The sequence below is a fragment of the Salmo salar genome, chromosome ssa02, assembly GCF_905237065.1.
Source record: "Salmo salar chromosome ssa02, Ssal_v3.1, whole genome shotgun sequence".
NCBI classification, from domain to species: Eukaryota; Metazoa; Chordata; class Actinopteri; order Salmoniformes; family Salmonidae; genus Salmo; species Salmo salar.
Window position 1 is genome coordinate 17,002,332 of NC_059443.1, and position 16,738 is coordinate 17,019,069.

General features: G+C 48.4%; 3 protein-coding genes across 3 annotated transcripts in view; 2 read left to right on the plus strand and 1 right to left on the minus strand.

The window, feature by feature from the left end:
* chrnb2 (cholinergic receptor, nicotinic, beta 2) overlaps positions 1–4,186 on the plus strand; it is a 38,147-nt gene extending 33,961 nt beyond the window's left edge. Inside the window, 2 exon segments of the mRNA XM_045698751.1 lie at positions 1–301; positions 3,228–4,186. Coding sequence (XP_045554707.1) covers positions 1–301; positions 3,228–3,380 — 454 coding nt within the window. The 3' untranslated portion in view covers positions 3,381–4,186.
* On the plus strand, positions 3,405–7,872 carry LOC106592732 (basic salivary proline-rich protein 1-like). Its single transcript, XM_045712841.1, has 5 exons — positions 3,405–3,475; positions 4,064–4,067; positions 5,730–6,308; positions 6,392–7,231; positions 7,426–7,872. Exons 1-5 carry the CDS (start codon positions 3,405–3,407, stop codon positions 7,870–7,872), a joined length of 1,941 nt encoding a protein of 646 aa, XP_045568797.1.
* Positions 7,873–11,355: 3,483 nt separating this feature from the next.
* Positions 11,356–15,573, minus strand: LOC106575525 (protein S100-A1). The gene is made up of 3 exons (XM_045713590.1): positions 15,459–15,573; positions 12,071–12,236; positions 11,356–11,994 (listed from the first exon to the last, which is right to left on the minus strand). The coding sequence occupies exons 2-3, from the start codon at positions 12,233–12,235 to the stop codon at positions 11,833–11,835; spliced, it is 327 nt and encodes a 108-aa protein (XP_045569546.1). The 5' UTR covers position 12,236; positions 15,459–15,573; the 3' UTR covers positions 11,356–11,832.
* Between the last annotated feature and the right edge of the window lie 1,165 nt (positions 15,574–16,738).

The following is a 16,738-nucleotide window of genomic DNA, read 5'->3' on the forward strand; positions in this document are numbered from 1 at the left end:
TGGCACGGATAACAACGAACCCTGTACGTGTTACGTGAACCGGGCGTCGGTGAAACAGTTTGTAGGGGAGCTGGGAGGGGGCGCAGGGGGAGGAGGGGGAGGGGGGTCGATGGAGGGGCTGAACGGGCTGAGGGAAGGCAGGGAGGGGGGGCAGGGGAACCGGCCCAGGGGGAAACAGGTAGGAGGGGGCCCAGCCCTGACCCAGGCCGTGCTAGGACAAGCCTGCCCTGGGTTGGAGGAGGCTGTCGACGGGGTCCGCTTCATCGCCAACCACATGAAGACTGAAGACGACGACCAGAGCGTGAGTAACGTAGAAATACACCATTTATTCACCATTCACTACAACTATATATCACATTATATATCTGATGTCTTGACCCTGTTCTGCCATACACATCATAGAATGTTACTTACACTTGGTCTAGAAGGCCATATATCTACACTTATTCACAGCAGATAGGCCTGTTTCGAGACGGTATTGTTTTGAACATTTGTTTTAGGACTGATGCCTAGCACTCCACTCAATGCATTGTCCAAAAGCGCTGATGAAGATTTCATTCAAAGTGCATTACAGTGGCTTGGAAATACAATGATATTCAAAAGGAGGCAAATCATTATTAGGAAAACCTTTCGTCATCATTTTGATGTTGCCAGATTGACTTTAGATGCAGTAAAACGTTTGCTAGCTAGCTAAGATTGAGGGGAGGCCACCGGATTTTAACTAGCTAACGTTAGCATTGCTAGCCAATGACGTTGCTAGCCAATGACGTTGCTAGCCAATGACGTTGCTAGCCAATGACGTTGCTAGCTAATGCCTTTGCTAGCTAATGCCTTTGCTAGCTAATGACTTCATTGCCGTCTGTTTGAAGTACATTCTCAGCTCCGCTAGCCAGCACCTCGCCTTAATAGGTGTGCGTTTCTTTTTCTTCTAGATTGAAGTACATTTGATGACATGATAATGATGTCAAAGTTGAGTCCTACTAAATATTTGCCCACTTTAGCAATATAATCATATTTCCAGTCCACTACAGTGTAATTTAGAGTAAACAGTCAATAGCCTCTGTTCAGAATGACTGGGCTTATCATGACTTTTGGGCACCACTATGGTGGAGGGCGGCTTGAGAACGTTCATAACAACGGCATGACGCGACTGAGTGACGGGGGTGCAACCTATGAATAGCTACCACCTACTGCTACATTCCAGGGAGAATAACTATGGGTGAATGGTTATGAATTCATGGGCTACACTTGTTCTGCTCTGAATATTCAACACAGTTTTAATCTTAGCTACTGTATGACATCAGCATTGTGAGTGAATAAAAGAGGGCTCTCCCTACGTAGGAGTAGAAAGAGAGGAGGATGAACGACAGAGGGGGGATTTTTCCTTCAGTGGGCAGGGATGCCTGAAGGCATGGAGAGAGAGGAAAGAACATCCTCCTGGAATGAGAGACCCTGACATAGTGAATTAACAGTCCTTGTAATTCTGTCCATCAGCGCCAATCATCATCTCCATGGTTACCGTCCGTCTCCATGCCGACCACTTTTAAGACCCACCTGATCCTTCTTTCACTTCAGGTCCTCCCTCCTGTCCTCTTCAAGTCATCATCACCCCCTCCCCTCTCTCTCCTCCTCCCGCCGCTTCCCTGCAGTACTCATCCATCCCTTATTCCCCTACACCCGGTCTCTTTCTCTCTCTCCTCCTCCTCCCTCTCCTTCCCTGCAGTACTCATCCATCCCTTATTCCCCTACACCCGGTCTCTTTCTCTCTCCACCTCCCCTCTCTCCTCCTTCCTCTCCTTCCCTGCAGTACTCATCCATCCCTTATTCCCCTACACCCGTTCTCTTTCTCTCTCCCCTCTCTCCTCCTCCCTCTCCTTCCCTGCAGTACTCATCCATCCCTTATTCCCCTACACCCGGTCTCTCTTTTTCTCTCCCCTCACCTCTTCTCCTCCTCCCCCTCTTTCAGTGTCAGACCTCATTAGAGCTCTGTGGTGGAATCCAGTCTCTACTCACATTAACCTTTCAACCCCTCCTCACACCCCCCTTTAATAGGTGAGGGGGAGGGAAGGAGCGAGAAAGTGAGAGAGACAAGTGATAGAGAAAGAGGAGAAAAGAGAGCTGTGTATCCTTCATCTACTGGGCCTTCAGAAAGTATTCACCTCTGGACTTTTTCCACATGTTGTTGTGTTGCAGCCTAAATTTACAATGGATTGAATTGAGATGTTGTGTTGTCACTGGCTTACACACAATACCCCATAATGTCAAAGTGGAATTATGTTTTACTAATTCATTAAAAATGAAAAGCTGAAATGTGTTGAGTCAATAAGTATTCGACATCTTCGTTATGGCAAGCCTAAACAAGTTCAGGAGTAAAAATGTGCTTAACAAGTCACATAATAAGTTGCATGGACTAACTCTATGTACAATAATGGTGTTTAACATGATTTTTGAATGACTGCCTCATCTCTGTACCCCACACATATAATTATCTGTAAGGTCCCTCAGTCGAGCAGTGAATTTAAAACAGATTCAACCACAAACACCAGGGAGGTTTCCAAATACCTCACAAAGAAGGGTAGATGGGTAAAAATAATATCCCTTTGAGCATGGTGAAGTTATTAATTACACTTTGGATGGTGTATCAATACACCCAGTCACTACAAAGATACAGGCAAGACTTGAAAATGACCAAATACCAACTTGGCAGAGCTTGAAGAATTTTTAAAAGAATAATGGGCAAATATTGTACAATCCAAGTGTGCAAAGCTCTTAGAGACTTACACAGAAAGACTCACAGCTGTAATCGCTGCCAAAGGTGATTCTAACATGTACTGTATTGACTCAGGGGGGGGAATACTGTAGTGAAACAGCAGGGGGCAGGCCTCGAACCCTCGACCTTCTAGCCTGAAGTCCAGCGCGCTGTGTCCCAAAAGCATGCTCGAGTGGCAGAGTCGATATCCGCGCTCATAAACCCAGGGTCGTTACACTACTTATGTAAACAAGATACGGTATATTAGTATTTTATTTTTCATAGATTTTTTACAAATGTTAGAATTGTTCTTCTACTTTGACATTAGAGTATTTTGTGTAGATCGTTCACAAAAAATGACAATTAAATCAGTTTTAATCCTATCTTGTAACACAACAACAAGTGGAAAAAGTCAAAGGGTGTGAATACTTTCTGTAAGCACTGTACTTATGTAAACCTCTGCCTACACCCTCTTCAGGTGAGCGAGGACTGGAAGTATGTTGCCATGGTGATCGACCGTCTCTTCCTGTGGATCTTTATAATTGTGTGTGTGTCCGGAACGGTCGGGATGTTCCTCCAGCCACTGTTCCAGAACTACACTGCCAAGACCATCACCAACACCAATGGCTGACCAACCAGGTGCCCAGCAGCATCGATGGACACCGCCCCGACCCAATCAGCACAGCAGGACAGGGGCAGGAGGGAGGGACCTGCCCAGCAGGGGAAGTGGGTTTTATTAAGTCTGTGGAACTAAACTGGACAAGAGCCACACCTGTTAACCTTTATAGCCTTTCTACTGAACTATTCTGAACTGAAGAACTAAACTTAACACCAACATCGTATTAAAGATAGTTCTTTTTCCAGAGGAGGGATAAATGGATGGACAACTCTTCCCTTTTTCCCAGAGGAAGGTGGAGTTATCCCTCTCCTCTCTCCCTCTGAGTGATAAGCGGCAGAAGCCAATCAGGGAGAGAGGACAATCTCTAAATTGTTTGACATCCTGTAGAACGCTACGCCAGCCAATCAATGCTCTTCATTCCAAGCTGACTGTGCAAGCTTACTGAGAGTATATCGTCACACCTTCAACGGGTACAGAACTTAATGCTTCAGTAACAGAATCTTGATTGGAAACTGTGTCAACCAATCAGAAAAATGTAAAGGCAAGTGGGGTTGTCAAGGTTCAGAATAGTTTTTCCAAGCCACTTCTGTTAAGCCAACTGATAGTACAGTATATTTGACCATAGCATAGCAGTGTACCACAGTATAGCTTTGAGTATAATATTATTGTGATTTCTCTGTGTCTGTTCCTGATAGAAAGGTAGGGTGCAGTGGTTTGTTGTATGATTCTCTACGCTTTTAAACCAGAATGTGATATTAGCTGTACTACACAGCCTGCGACGTGCACGCTAACACTATATGTGTAGAAGAGACAGATCGTGAAGGAGAGAGATGAAAGAGAGAGAGGGATATTGACAGAGTTAGATGGAATGAGATGAAGTAGTTATGGTGAATCCCCAGACCGCCCCCTCGTCACTACCAACTCCCTCCGTTGTCACATGTTGCTGATGAAGCTCCCAGGGTGACTTCCAGAGAGTGACGACGGGGTCGACTTCGGGACCAGTCTCTGAATCAGACATAAACACATGCACCTGGTTTATAATTAGACACGCCTCTCCATTTTTTACAATTCAATTGTGCAAACTTCAAACAGTGTCGGGATAGTACTTCACTCTGAAGCCTGCATCCGTGCTGGCTAGGTCCAAGTGGCTATAGGAGGATCTAATTAGCCCCTACACCCCCATCATTTTCACTCCCTCAGCTTTAGTACACTTGTGCAAAGGGCGGAGGCGCGTGTGAACGCGCAAATGGAGTGCCGAGGGGCCAGGCGAAGGGGGTGATTTGGGATTCAGCCTTAGAGAAAGATGAAGGTGTATGATGTCTGCGTATACAGCTCTATTGGGATAATAGCAGCTTGTGCCATCGGGTACAGTTGCAAGGGGAGGAGTCTAGATTCAGTAAGTTCCTGGGAAACTGAGATTGGGTTGAGCCAAGATGGAGTAAATTCCCTCCTTTTACAGTTGAGCCATGATTGCACAAAATTGGGTGGTCGAATATAGAACTGACAGATGATATGTATTGTTGGAATAAGGATGTTTTCTCATGAAACATAAGCTATTGTGTGTTATGAATGTTTGCACAAATGTTAATTTCTGTCACTGTGATTCTCATTATCAGAGTACGACAGTGTCTCACTCTTTGTCCTCTCTTCCTTTGCTCCCTCTCTCCTCCCCTCCTTCCCCCTCCTGTCCTCCCCTCCCCTCCTTCTCCCTCTCTCCTCTCCTCCTTCCCCCTCCTGTCCTCCCCTCCTTCCCCCACCTGTCCTCCCTCTTCCCCCTCCTGTCCTCCCTCTCTCAGATTGTGTTGTGCTCTGTAGCTGACTCTCCCCAGTGTGTAACGGTGTGTAATGCTGTATTATTATTATTGTGAGAGCACACGCCACCTATAGTTATTACAGTAATGGGCCAGGTTCATTTACTTAATGTCCAATGTGTGTGTGTGTCCTCCTGCTCTCTTAGCCGCCTCCTTCCTTTCTACACTTTTTCCATCTCCTCCCCTCTTCTCTGTCCATCTCTGAACGACAGATTCCTCATGTTATGTTCCCTCTGTCAATCTCTCCATCCCTCTGTCCCTCCTCCCTCTGAATCTGGCTATAACAGGTCCTGGTGAGGTGGGATTTGGACACACGCGCGCACACACACACACACACACACACACACACACACACACACACACACACACACACACACACACACACACACACACACACACACACACACACACACACACACACACACACACACACACACCCAGCCAGCCAGCCAGCCAGCCAGCCAGCCAGCACAATATATCTCCAGCTGAATGTTAACTGCCACCCTGAGTGATCCCCTTCCATGACCTTGCGTCACTCTGTGGGACAAAGGCTTTTCACAGTGGGGTAGTCCAGGATATTCCCAGGACATCCCCAGGAGAACCCCAGGACATCCCCAGAAGAACCCCAGGACATCTCCAGGAGAACCCCAGGACATCCCCAGGAGAACCCCAGGACATCTCCAGGAGAGGCCCAGGACATCCCCAGGAGAACCCCAGGACATCTCCAGGAGAGGCCCAGGACATCCCCAGGAGAACCCCAGGACATCTCCAGGAGAACCCCAGGACATTCCCAGGAGAACCCCAGGACATCTCCAGGAGAGGCCCAGGACATCCCCAGGAGAACCCCAGGACATCTCCAGGAGAAGCCCAGGAGAACACCAGGACATCTCCAGGAGAGGCCCAGGACATCCCCAGCAGAGGCCCAGGAGAACCCCAGGACATCCCCAGGAGAACCCCAGGACATCCCCAGGAGAACCCTAGGACATCCCCAGGAGAACCCCAGAACATCCTCAGGAGAACCCCAGGACATCCCCAGGAGAACCCTAGGACATCCCCAGGAGAACCCCAGGACATCCTCAGGAGAACCCCAGGACATCCCCAGGAGAACCCTAGGACATCCCCAGGAGAGGCCCAGGACATCCCCAGGAGAGGGCCAGGACATCCCCAGGAGAGCCCCAGGACATCCCCAGGAGAACCCCAGGACATCCCCAGAAGAACCCCAGGACATCCCCAGGAGAACCCCAGGACATCCCCAGGAGAACCCCAGGACATCCTCAGGAGAACCCTAGGACATCCCCAGGAGAGCCCCAGGACATCCCCAGGAGAACCCCAGGACATCCCCAGAAGAACCCCAGGACATCCCCAGGAGAACCCCAGGACATCCCCAGGAGAACCCTAGGACATCCCCAGGAGAACCCCAGGACATCCTCAGGAGAACCCCAGGACATCCCCAGGAGAACCCCAGGACATCCCCAGGAGAACCCTAGGACATCCCCAGGAGAACCCCAGGACATCCCCAGGAGAACCCCAGGACATCTCCAGGAGAACCCCAGGACATCCCCAGGAGAACCCCAGGACATCTCCAGGAGAGGCCCAGGACATCCCCAGGAGAACCCCAGGACATCTCCAGGAGAGGCCCAGGACATCCCCAGGAGAACCCCAGGACATCTCCAGGAGAACCCCAGGACATCCCCAGGAGAACCCCAGGACATCTCCAGGAGAGGCCCAGGACATCCCCAGGAGAACCCCAGGACATCTCCAGGAGAGGCCCAGGAGAACACCAGGACATCTCCAGGAGAGGCCCAGGACATCCCCAGCAGAGGCCCAGGAGAACCCCAGGACATCCCCAGGAGAACCCCAGGACATCCCCAGGAGAACCCCAGAACATCCTCAGGAGAACCCCAGGACATCCCCAGGAGAACCCTAGGACATCCCCAGGAGAACCCCAGGACATCCTCAGGAGAACCCCAGGACATCCCCAGGAGAACCCTAGGACATCCCCAGGAGAGGCCCAGGACATCCCCAGGAGAGGGCCAGGACATCCCCAGGAGAGCCCCAGGACATCCCCAGGAGAACCCCAGGACATCCCCAGAAGAACCCCAGGACATCCCCAGGAGAACCCTAGGACATCCCCAGGAGAACCCCAGGACATCCTCAGGAGAACCCTAGGACATCCCCAGAAGAACCCCAGGACATCCCCAGGAGAACCCTAGGACATCCCCAGGAGAACCCCAGGACATCCTCAGGAGAACCCTAGGACATCCCCAGAAGAACCCCAGGACATCCCCAGGAGAACCCTAGGACATCCCCAGGAGAACCCTAGGACATCCCCAGAAGAACCCCAGGACATCCCCAGGAGAACCCTAGGACATCCCCAGGAGAACCCTAGGACATCCCCAGGAGAACCCCAGGACATCCTCAGGAGAACCCCAGGACATCCCCAGGAGAACCCCAGGACATCCCCAGGAGAACCCAGGACATCCCCAGGAGAACCCCAGGACATCCTCAGGAGAACCCCAGGACATCCCCAGGAGAGGCCCAGGACACCCCCAGGAGAGGGCCAGGACATCCCCAGTAGAGCCCCAGGACATCCCCAGGAGAACCCCAGGACATCCCCAGCAGAGGCCCAGGAGAACCCCAATACATCCCCAGAAGAACCCCAGGACATCCCCAGGAGAGGCCCAGGAGTGTGAAAAGCATATCAGAGAGCTGTGAAATCCTGTGGAGTAGAGTGGAGTCCTCTCTCCCTTCAGAACCTGGCTGTAGAGGTGTGACGCAAACAGAGGGCTGTCCATCCCCTCCCTCCTCCCCATTTCCCCACCCCTCTCTTTTCTTCCTTCTCCCCCCATCATTCCCTTGTTCTCTCTCTCTACTTTCTTCTTGTCTCTCTCTCCTCTGTCCCTCTCTTTGTCGCTGTCTGTTTCTCCATTCCCCACTCAGAGGAGAGCGTTGTCCTCCCATAACCGCTCACAGCTTTGTTCCTGTGCACACCTTAAACAGTCCAATAAAGGTTGTAGGTTCAGTTCAACATTCTGTTTCTATTGTATGTTCTTCTGACACACACACACACACACACACACACACACACACACACACACACACACACACACACACACATTTGGAATGGTACTGGAATTACCCTGAGTTCACATAAAACACACAAAAGAAAACAACATTTCCTGTCTTTCTAATATTAATGCTGCTGAACCCCCCGATTCAAAGAGCCGTAGTTTTATAGTAAATCAAACACTGTGGCCAGTAACCTGATTCAAAGAGCCGTAGCTTTAAAATAAAACACTGTGGCCAGTAACCTGATTCAAAGAGCCATAGCTTTATAGTAAATCAAACACTGTGGCCAGTAACCTGATTCAAAGAGCCGTAGCTTTATAGTAAATCAAACACTGTGGCCAGTAACCTGATTCAAAGAGCCGTAGCTTTAAAATAAAACACTGTGGCCAGTAACCTGATTCAAAGAGCCATAGCTTTATAGTAAATCAAACACTGTGGCCAGTAACCTGATTCAAAGAGCCATAGCTTTATAGTAAATCAAACACTGTGGCCAGTAACCTGATTCAAAGAGCCGTAGCTTTATAGTAAATCAAACACTGTGGCCAGTAACCTGATTCAAAGAGCTGTAGCTTTATAGTAAATCAAACACTGTGGCCAGTAACCTGATTCAAAGAGCCGTAGCTTTAAAATAAAACACTGTGGCCAGTAACCTGATTCAAAGAGCCATAGCTTTATAGTAAATCAAACACTGTGGCCAGTAACCTGATTCAAAGAGCCATAGCTTTATAGTAAATCAAACACTGTGGCCAGTAACCTGATTCAAAGAGCCGTAGCTTTATAGTAAAACAAACTCTGTGGCCAGTAACCTGATACAAAGAGCTGTAGCTTTATAGTAAATCAAACACTGTGGCCAGTAACCTGATTCAAAGAGCCGTAGCTTTATAGTAAAACAAACTCTGTGGCCAGTAACCTGATTCAAAGAGCCATAGCTTTAAAATAAAACAAACACTGTGGCCAGTAACCTGATTCAAAGAGCCATAGCTTTATAGTAAATCAAACACTGTGGCCAGTAACCTGATTCAAAGAGCCATAGCTTTATAGTAAATCAAACACTGTGGCCAGTAACCTGATTCAAAGAGCTGTAGCTTTATAGTAAATCAAACACTGTGGCCAGTAACCTGATTCAAAGAGCCATAGCTTTATAGTAAATCAAACACTGTGGCCAGTAACCTGATTCAAAGAGCCGTAGCTTTATAGTAAAACAAACTCTGTGGCCAGTAAGCAGATTCAAAGAGCCGTAGCTTTATAGTAAAACAAACATTATGGCAGTAACCTGATTCAAAGAGCCGTAGCTTTACAGTAAAACAAACATTATGGCCAGTAACCTGATTCAAAGAGCTGTAGCTTTATAGTAAATCAAACACTGTGGCCAGTAACCTGATTCAAAGAGCCATAGCTTTATAGTAAATCAAACACTGTGGCCAGTAACCTGATTCAAAGAGCCGTAGCTTTATAGTAAAACAAACTCTGTGGCCAGTAAGCAGATTCAAAGAGCCGTAGCTTTATAGTAAAACAAACATTATGGCAGTAACCTGATTCAAAGAGCCGTAGCTTTACAGTAAAACAAACATTATGGCCAGTAACCTGATTCAAAGAGCTGTAGCGTTACAGTAAAATAAACTATTACTGTACTAACAGGCCTGTTTCAAGGTCATTTTAAGTTCTTCCTACTGCCAACCAACTGTTGTATGTGCACATTTACAGGATTATGTTGTTGTCTATGTGTAATAGCACCATTTGGAATGTTTGATTCATGCATTCCTATCACATTACAATTCTGTACCACATCAGTGTTCATCGACAATGGAAATATTCCATAGTTGGTATAGACTACCAGCATCCCGGATATCTGTTTCCTGAGGGATTTTGTCTGTTCTGCTAATTCTAAAGGTTTAATATTAGGTAATGTTGGCTTTGGATTAAACTTTAGGAAGAACATCTTAAAAATGAGAGGACAGTCTAAGATGGGTCAGCGTGTAACACAGTTCTGAGATCTGTTGTTGGACAGATTATAGAGCTCATTGTGAAGCTTCACAGATCTTCATAAGGTATGGATGAAACTGATCTGTCACTGTCAGGCCATCCAGGTACTGTTGGTATCAGTGGTAATGTAAAATATCAGGCTATTCAGGTAATATCCTTCAGAATGACCTCGACGGGACCGCAGTGGAGAAGGTGGAAAGCTTCAAGTTTTTCGGCGTACACATCACTGACAAACTGAAATGGTCCACCCACACAGACAGTGGTGTGAAGAAGGCGCAACAGCGCCTCTTCGACCTCAGGAGGCTGAAGAAATTTGGCTTGGCACCGAAAACCCTCAAACTTTTACAGATGCACCATTGAGAGCATCCTGTCGGGCTGTATCACCGCCTGGTATGGCAACTGCACCGCCCGTGACCGCAGCGCTCTCCAGAGGTTGGTGCGGTCTGTCCGAAGTATTACCGGGGGCAAACTATCTGCCCTCCAAGACACCTAGAGCACCCGATGTCACAGGAAGGCCAAGAAGGTCATCAAGGCTGCGACCGAGACACTGAAAAACAGCTTCTATCTCAAGGCCATCAGACTGTTAAATAGCCATCACTAGCACATTAGAGGCTGCTGCCTATAGACATAGACTAGAAATCACTGGCCACTTTAGGGAATGGAACACTAGTCACTTTAATAATGTTGACATATTTTGCTTTACTCGTCTCATATGTATATACTGTATTCTATTCTACTGTATCTTAGTCTATGCCGCTCTGACATTGCTCGTCCATATATTTATATATTCTTAATTCCATTCCTTAGATGTGTGTGTATATGTTGTGAAATACTTGTTAGATATTACTGAACTGTTGGAGCTACAAACACAAGCATTTCGCTAAACCCGCAATAACATCTGCTAAACACGTGTATGTGACCAATAAAATTTGATTTGATTAAGTTAATGGAAGTGCAGCACAGACACAAAAGTCCATCCCTGGAGTGTCTCTCACTCTTCTCCCATCTGGTGGCCAGACTGTGTTACTACTCCTCTCATCCATCACAGAGACTGGGTAACATGAGGAATATCCCAAACATACACACAAAGTATCCAGAAACCACAACAATACTCCACGACAAGCTTTGGTTAAATGTCATGTTTATTCTATCGAGGAAGAACAGTTTAACAAAGAACGAAAAATGAACAGGGGGTTTACAAAACGAATGAAAAGACAGAAATTATATTCACATATTCAACAATGACCGTTATTAATGATGACTTAAACTCTCCACATTTTCACTCTGGAATAAAACTTCTGTGTGTTGGGTTTGGTTTGGATCGAGACGGCACACACACTAAACACAAAAACACACTGCCCAGTGTGCCACGATGCATCTATGAACATCTCGGAGTGTGTGTGTGTGTGCATGTGTGTGGTATGTATGGTGTGTGTAGGTCTCTGTTATTAAACAGTAGACATTAAGCCTAGCCAGGATTTGAGGGAAGATGTCTCATAATGATTGTCCTCCTCTCCTCTTCCTCAGTGAGTGAGTGAGGGAGTGTGTGAGAGAGAGAGCATAGATATGTGTGTGTGTGAGTGTACATGTGTGTGTTGTGTTCACTTCTTCTCCCCCTTGTCGTTGTACTCCAGGAAGAAGTCGTTGCAGGCGACGGTGAGCGCCCCCACCAGGATAACAAACTCAGTGAAGTCCACCTCTCCATCATTGTTGGCATCCAGGTCCCCCATCACCTTGTCCACTGCTTCCTTGTCCTGGGCATTCTGGGTGAGGGAGAGAGGAAGACTTTTATGCTGTGTGTCTGTGCGTATGTGTCTGTGTGTGTGTGAATCTCCTTACCCCCAGGTAGTTGCCCAGCTCTGCAGAGAGCATCACTTTGAGCTCTGCTCTGCTCAGGGTGTATTTGTCGCCCTCGTCTCCAGAATACTTATGGAAGGTCTGGATCATCAGCTGCATGGCGGTCTCCAAGGTGGACACATTCTCTGTGTTGGTAGGGTTAGACATACTACAGAGGTAGAGAGACAACAGACATGGTTAGGATAATGATTAATAACATTATTAGACATACTACAGAGGTAGAGAGACAACAGACATGGTTAGGATAATGATTAATAACATTATTAGACATACTACAGAGGTAGAGAGACAACAGACATGGTTAGGATAATGATTAATAACATTATTAGACATACTACAGAGGTAGAGAGACAACAGACATGGTTAGGATAATGAGTAGGTGTTTCACATTGTAGTAGGACATCAAGTGATGTAGCCTGTGCAGAGTGTTTGTATTTTCTCGTGGAAGCTGAGCCAGGATCAGATGGATCAGTCAAACACACTGTAGAGAGCAGTGGAGGCTGGTGAGAGGAGGACATCTCATAATAATGGCTGGAATGGAGTGTTATCAAACACATGAAACACCCCCCAGAAAACGTGTTTGATATCCTTCCATTCCAGACATTATTATGATCCATCCTCCCCTCAGCAGCCTCCACTGGTACAGACACAGTATCAACTGAGTTAGCAATAACCATGTCTGCTGAGCACGGCAGGACAGATAGGACGAGAGAGAGAGGGATGGATGAATAGACAGAGAGAGAGAGAGAGAGAGGGATGGATGAATAGACAGAGAGAGAGAGCTGCTTGTTCCTCAACCCTGTCTAGTTCCTGAATTAGTCACAAGTATAAAGTCATCCTACCCAACATCTGAAGAACTACAAACCCCAAGAGCCCTACTACATTACTAAAGCCCCAGACAGTTAGCCATGGAGTATGATGATGATTGATGATTAGTTTCACCACTTAAGGATAAGTTGATCCTGGATCTGTGGGGAGCCACAGTGAGACACTGTGATGGAAAGGAGATGGGTAATAGTGAGCAGGATATGTGAACCCCAGCCTTCTGATAAGAGTGAAACTCACACCAGGTAGAAACACACCCAGCTCTAACTCTAACCATGTCTCTAACCCTATAGTCCTGTCCTGTCCAAACCAGGACAGGAGGAACTGGGACCATAGGAACCTGAGCTGCTCTCTACCTGAGCTGGACTGGATGGTTGGTAACAGTATGTATCCCACCACCCTGCCTCCACCCCACCATCTCTTTACCCCACCCCTCATCTCTCCATCCCACCCATCCATCTCTTTATCCCACCCCTCATCTCTCCATCCCACCCCACCATCTCTTTATCCCACCCCTCATCTCTCTCTATCCCACCCATCCATCTCTTTACCCCACCCCTCATCTCTCCATCCCACCCATCCATCTCTTTATCCCACCCCTCATCTCTCCATCCCACCCCACCATCTCTTTATCCCACCCCTCATCTCTCTCTATCCCACCCATCCATCTCTTTATCACACCCCGCGTCTCTCCATCCCACCCCACCATCTCTTTACCCCACCCCTCATCTCTCCATCCCACCCATCCATCTCTCCATCCCATCCTTCCATCTCTTTACCCCACCCCTCATCTCTCCATCCCACCCATCCATCTCTCCATCCCATCCTTCCATCTCTTTATCCCACCCCTCAATCTTTCCACCCCACCATCTCTTTACCCCACCCCTCATCTCTCCATCCCACCCATCCATCTCTCCATCCCATCCTTCCATCTCTTTATCCCACCCCTCAATCTTTCCACCCCACCATCTCTTTACCCCACCCCTCATCTCTCCATCCCACCCATCCATCTCTCCATCCCATCCTTCCATCTCTTTACCCCACCCCTCATCTCTCCATCCCACCCATCCATCTCTCCATCCCATCCTTCCATCTCTTTATCCCACCCCTCAATCTTTCCACCCCACCATCTCTTTACCCCACCCCTCATCTCTCCATCCCACCCATCCATCTCTCCATCCCATCCTTCCATCTCTTTATCCCACCCCTCAATCTTTCCACCCCACCATCTCTTTATCCCACCCCTCATCTCTCTATCCCACCCATCCATCTCTCCATCCCACCCATCCATCTCTCCATCCCATCCTTCCATCTCTTTATCCCACCCCTCAATCTTTCCACCCCACCATCTCTTTACCCCACCCCTCATCTCTCCATCCCACCCATCCATCTCTCCATCCCATCCTTCCATCTCTTTATCCCACCCCTCATCTCTCCATCCCACCCATCCATCTCTCCATCCCATCCTTCCATCTCTTTATCCCACCCCTCAATCTTTCCACCCCACCATCTCTTTATCCCACCCCTCATCTCTCCATCCCACCCATCCATCTCTCCATCCCATCCTTCCATCTCCTATCCCACCCCTCAATCTTTCCACCCCACCATCTCTTTATCCCACCCCTCATCTCTCCATCCCATCCTTCCATCTCTTTATCCCACCCCTCAATCTTTCCACCCCACCATCTCTTTATCCCACCCCTCATCTCTCTATCCCACCCATCCATCACTCCATCCCACCTATCTATCTCTTTATCCCACCCCTCATCTCTCCATCCCACCCATCCATCTCTCCATCCCACCTATCCATCTCTTTATCCCACCCCTCATCTCTCCATCCCACCCATCCATCTCTTTATCCCACATCTCTATCCCACCCCTCCATCTCTTTATCCCACCCCTCTACCTCTCCATCCCACCCCTCCACCTTCCCTTCCCCACCATCTATCTGTCGATCCCATCCCATCCCACCCCTTCACCTTCCCTCCCCATCTTACCTCCACCACCCCTCCACCTCTCCCACCCCTCTTCCCTGACCACTCTACTTCTTTCCCTACAATTACATTTACACTGAATCAAATTCACTTAATCCCAACAGAAATCTGAGGTCATTCCTGTTGAGGAAAAATATAGATTTGCCACCTTTGAGCAAGATATTTACATAAACAGAAAATAAAGATGAAAAAGAAGAGAGAGGTCAGTCAGGACAGAGGAAACACAACAGGTCAGAAACTCTATAGAGGCTAACATCACACCGATATTGACCAGGGAATAGACATGAAATCACCAAACACAGAGTAGTGAAGTCTACAGTACAGGCTGTGTGCTTTCCCCTTTCTGTAAGAGTTATATTGACGTTGTTTAGGGTTACAGCAATGCAAACTTTGTATCATTGTCTCTAGATCACAAACAGCTGAAATGTATTTCATCTGACACACATTTTACCGTGCTAGACAGAACTACCTCTTGAAGAATAAAAGGGCTGAATTGTTTTGCCCGTTGCTGAAAAACTGCATTAATTCCTGAGTCAACCTTTCTTCCTTACCTGAGCAAAGGAGGAGTGCTGGCCTGCTGTTGGACACGTAGAGGGAGAGTAACGAAGAACGGTGAGGAGGGGGAGATGGACAGCCTCTTAAATACTTCTCTCCCTCCTCCCACTCTGCCTCTCTCCCTCCTCCCACTTCACCTCTCTCTCCCTCCTCCCACTCCGCCTCTCTCCCTCCTCCCACTTCACCTCTCTCTCCCTCCTCCCACTCCACCTCTCTCCCTCCTCCCACTTCACCTCTCTCTCCCTCCTCCCACTTCACCTCTCTCTCCCTCCTCCCACTTCACCTCTCTCCTCCTCCCACTCCGCCTCTCTCCCTCCTCCCACCTCCGCCTCTCTCCCTCCTCCCACTCCACCTCTTTCCCTCCTCCCACTTCACCTCTCTCTCCCTCCTCCCACTTCACCTCTCTCTCCCTCCTCCCACTCCGCCTCTCTCCCTCCTCCCACTCCGCCTCTCTCCCTCCTCCCACTCCGCCTCTCTCCCTCCTCCCACTCCACCTCTTTCCCTCCTCCCACTCCGCCTCTCTCCCTCCTCCCACTCCGCCTCTCTCCCCCCTCCTCCCACTCCGCCTCTCTCCCCCCTCTCCTCTCTCCCCCCTCCTCCATCCCTCTCTTCTTCCACCTGTTGCTCCTCTTCTCTGTCCCATCCCCCCGTCTCCTCTCCTCCTTCTCTGTTTACACGACGGACATCTGCCCTCCTGTGATGGACAGATAAGATCCATCCATCATAAAAGCTGTCAGACATGACACCACATCACTACCTCAGGATGATCACATTTACATTATTAGTATGAAATATTACCCCCACAGGTGTAACATACTCATTACTGTAGAGTATGGTACAGTGCTTGACCTAGTGTCGAGAATACTGGAGAACACTCTAGCAGTTTCACCTGTGAGAGATGTGAATTAAATCATAATGGAATCATGAATTATCCTTCAAGAAGTTTTTGAGAAAGCCAGGGAGATGAGGAGAGGGAAAGCAGAAGAGGAGAGGAGTGGGAAAGCAGAAGAGGAAAAGAGGAGGAAAGGGGAGCGATGTGGTGTAGCCTATTTATCCACTTTGGCCACAGAGACAAGGTGCAGAGAGAGCCACAATGGAGCCAAGATGCAGAGAGAGCCACAATGGAGCCAAGGTGCAGAGAGAGCCACAATGGAGCCAAGGTGCAGAGAGAGCCACAATGGAGCCAAGGTAAAGAGAGAGCCACAATGGGGTATCACTTACTGTCTCAGTCAGTGTGCTATTGTAGCAGTGGATTAACATGGCCCGGGCCTGTAAC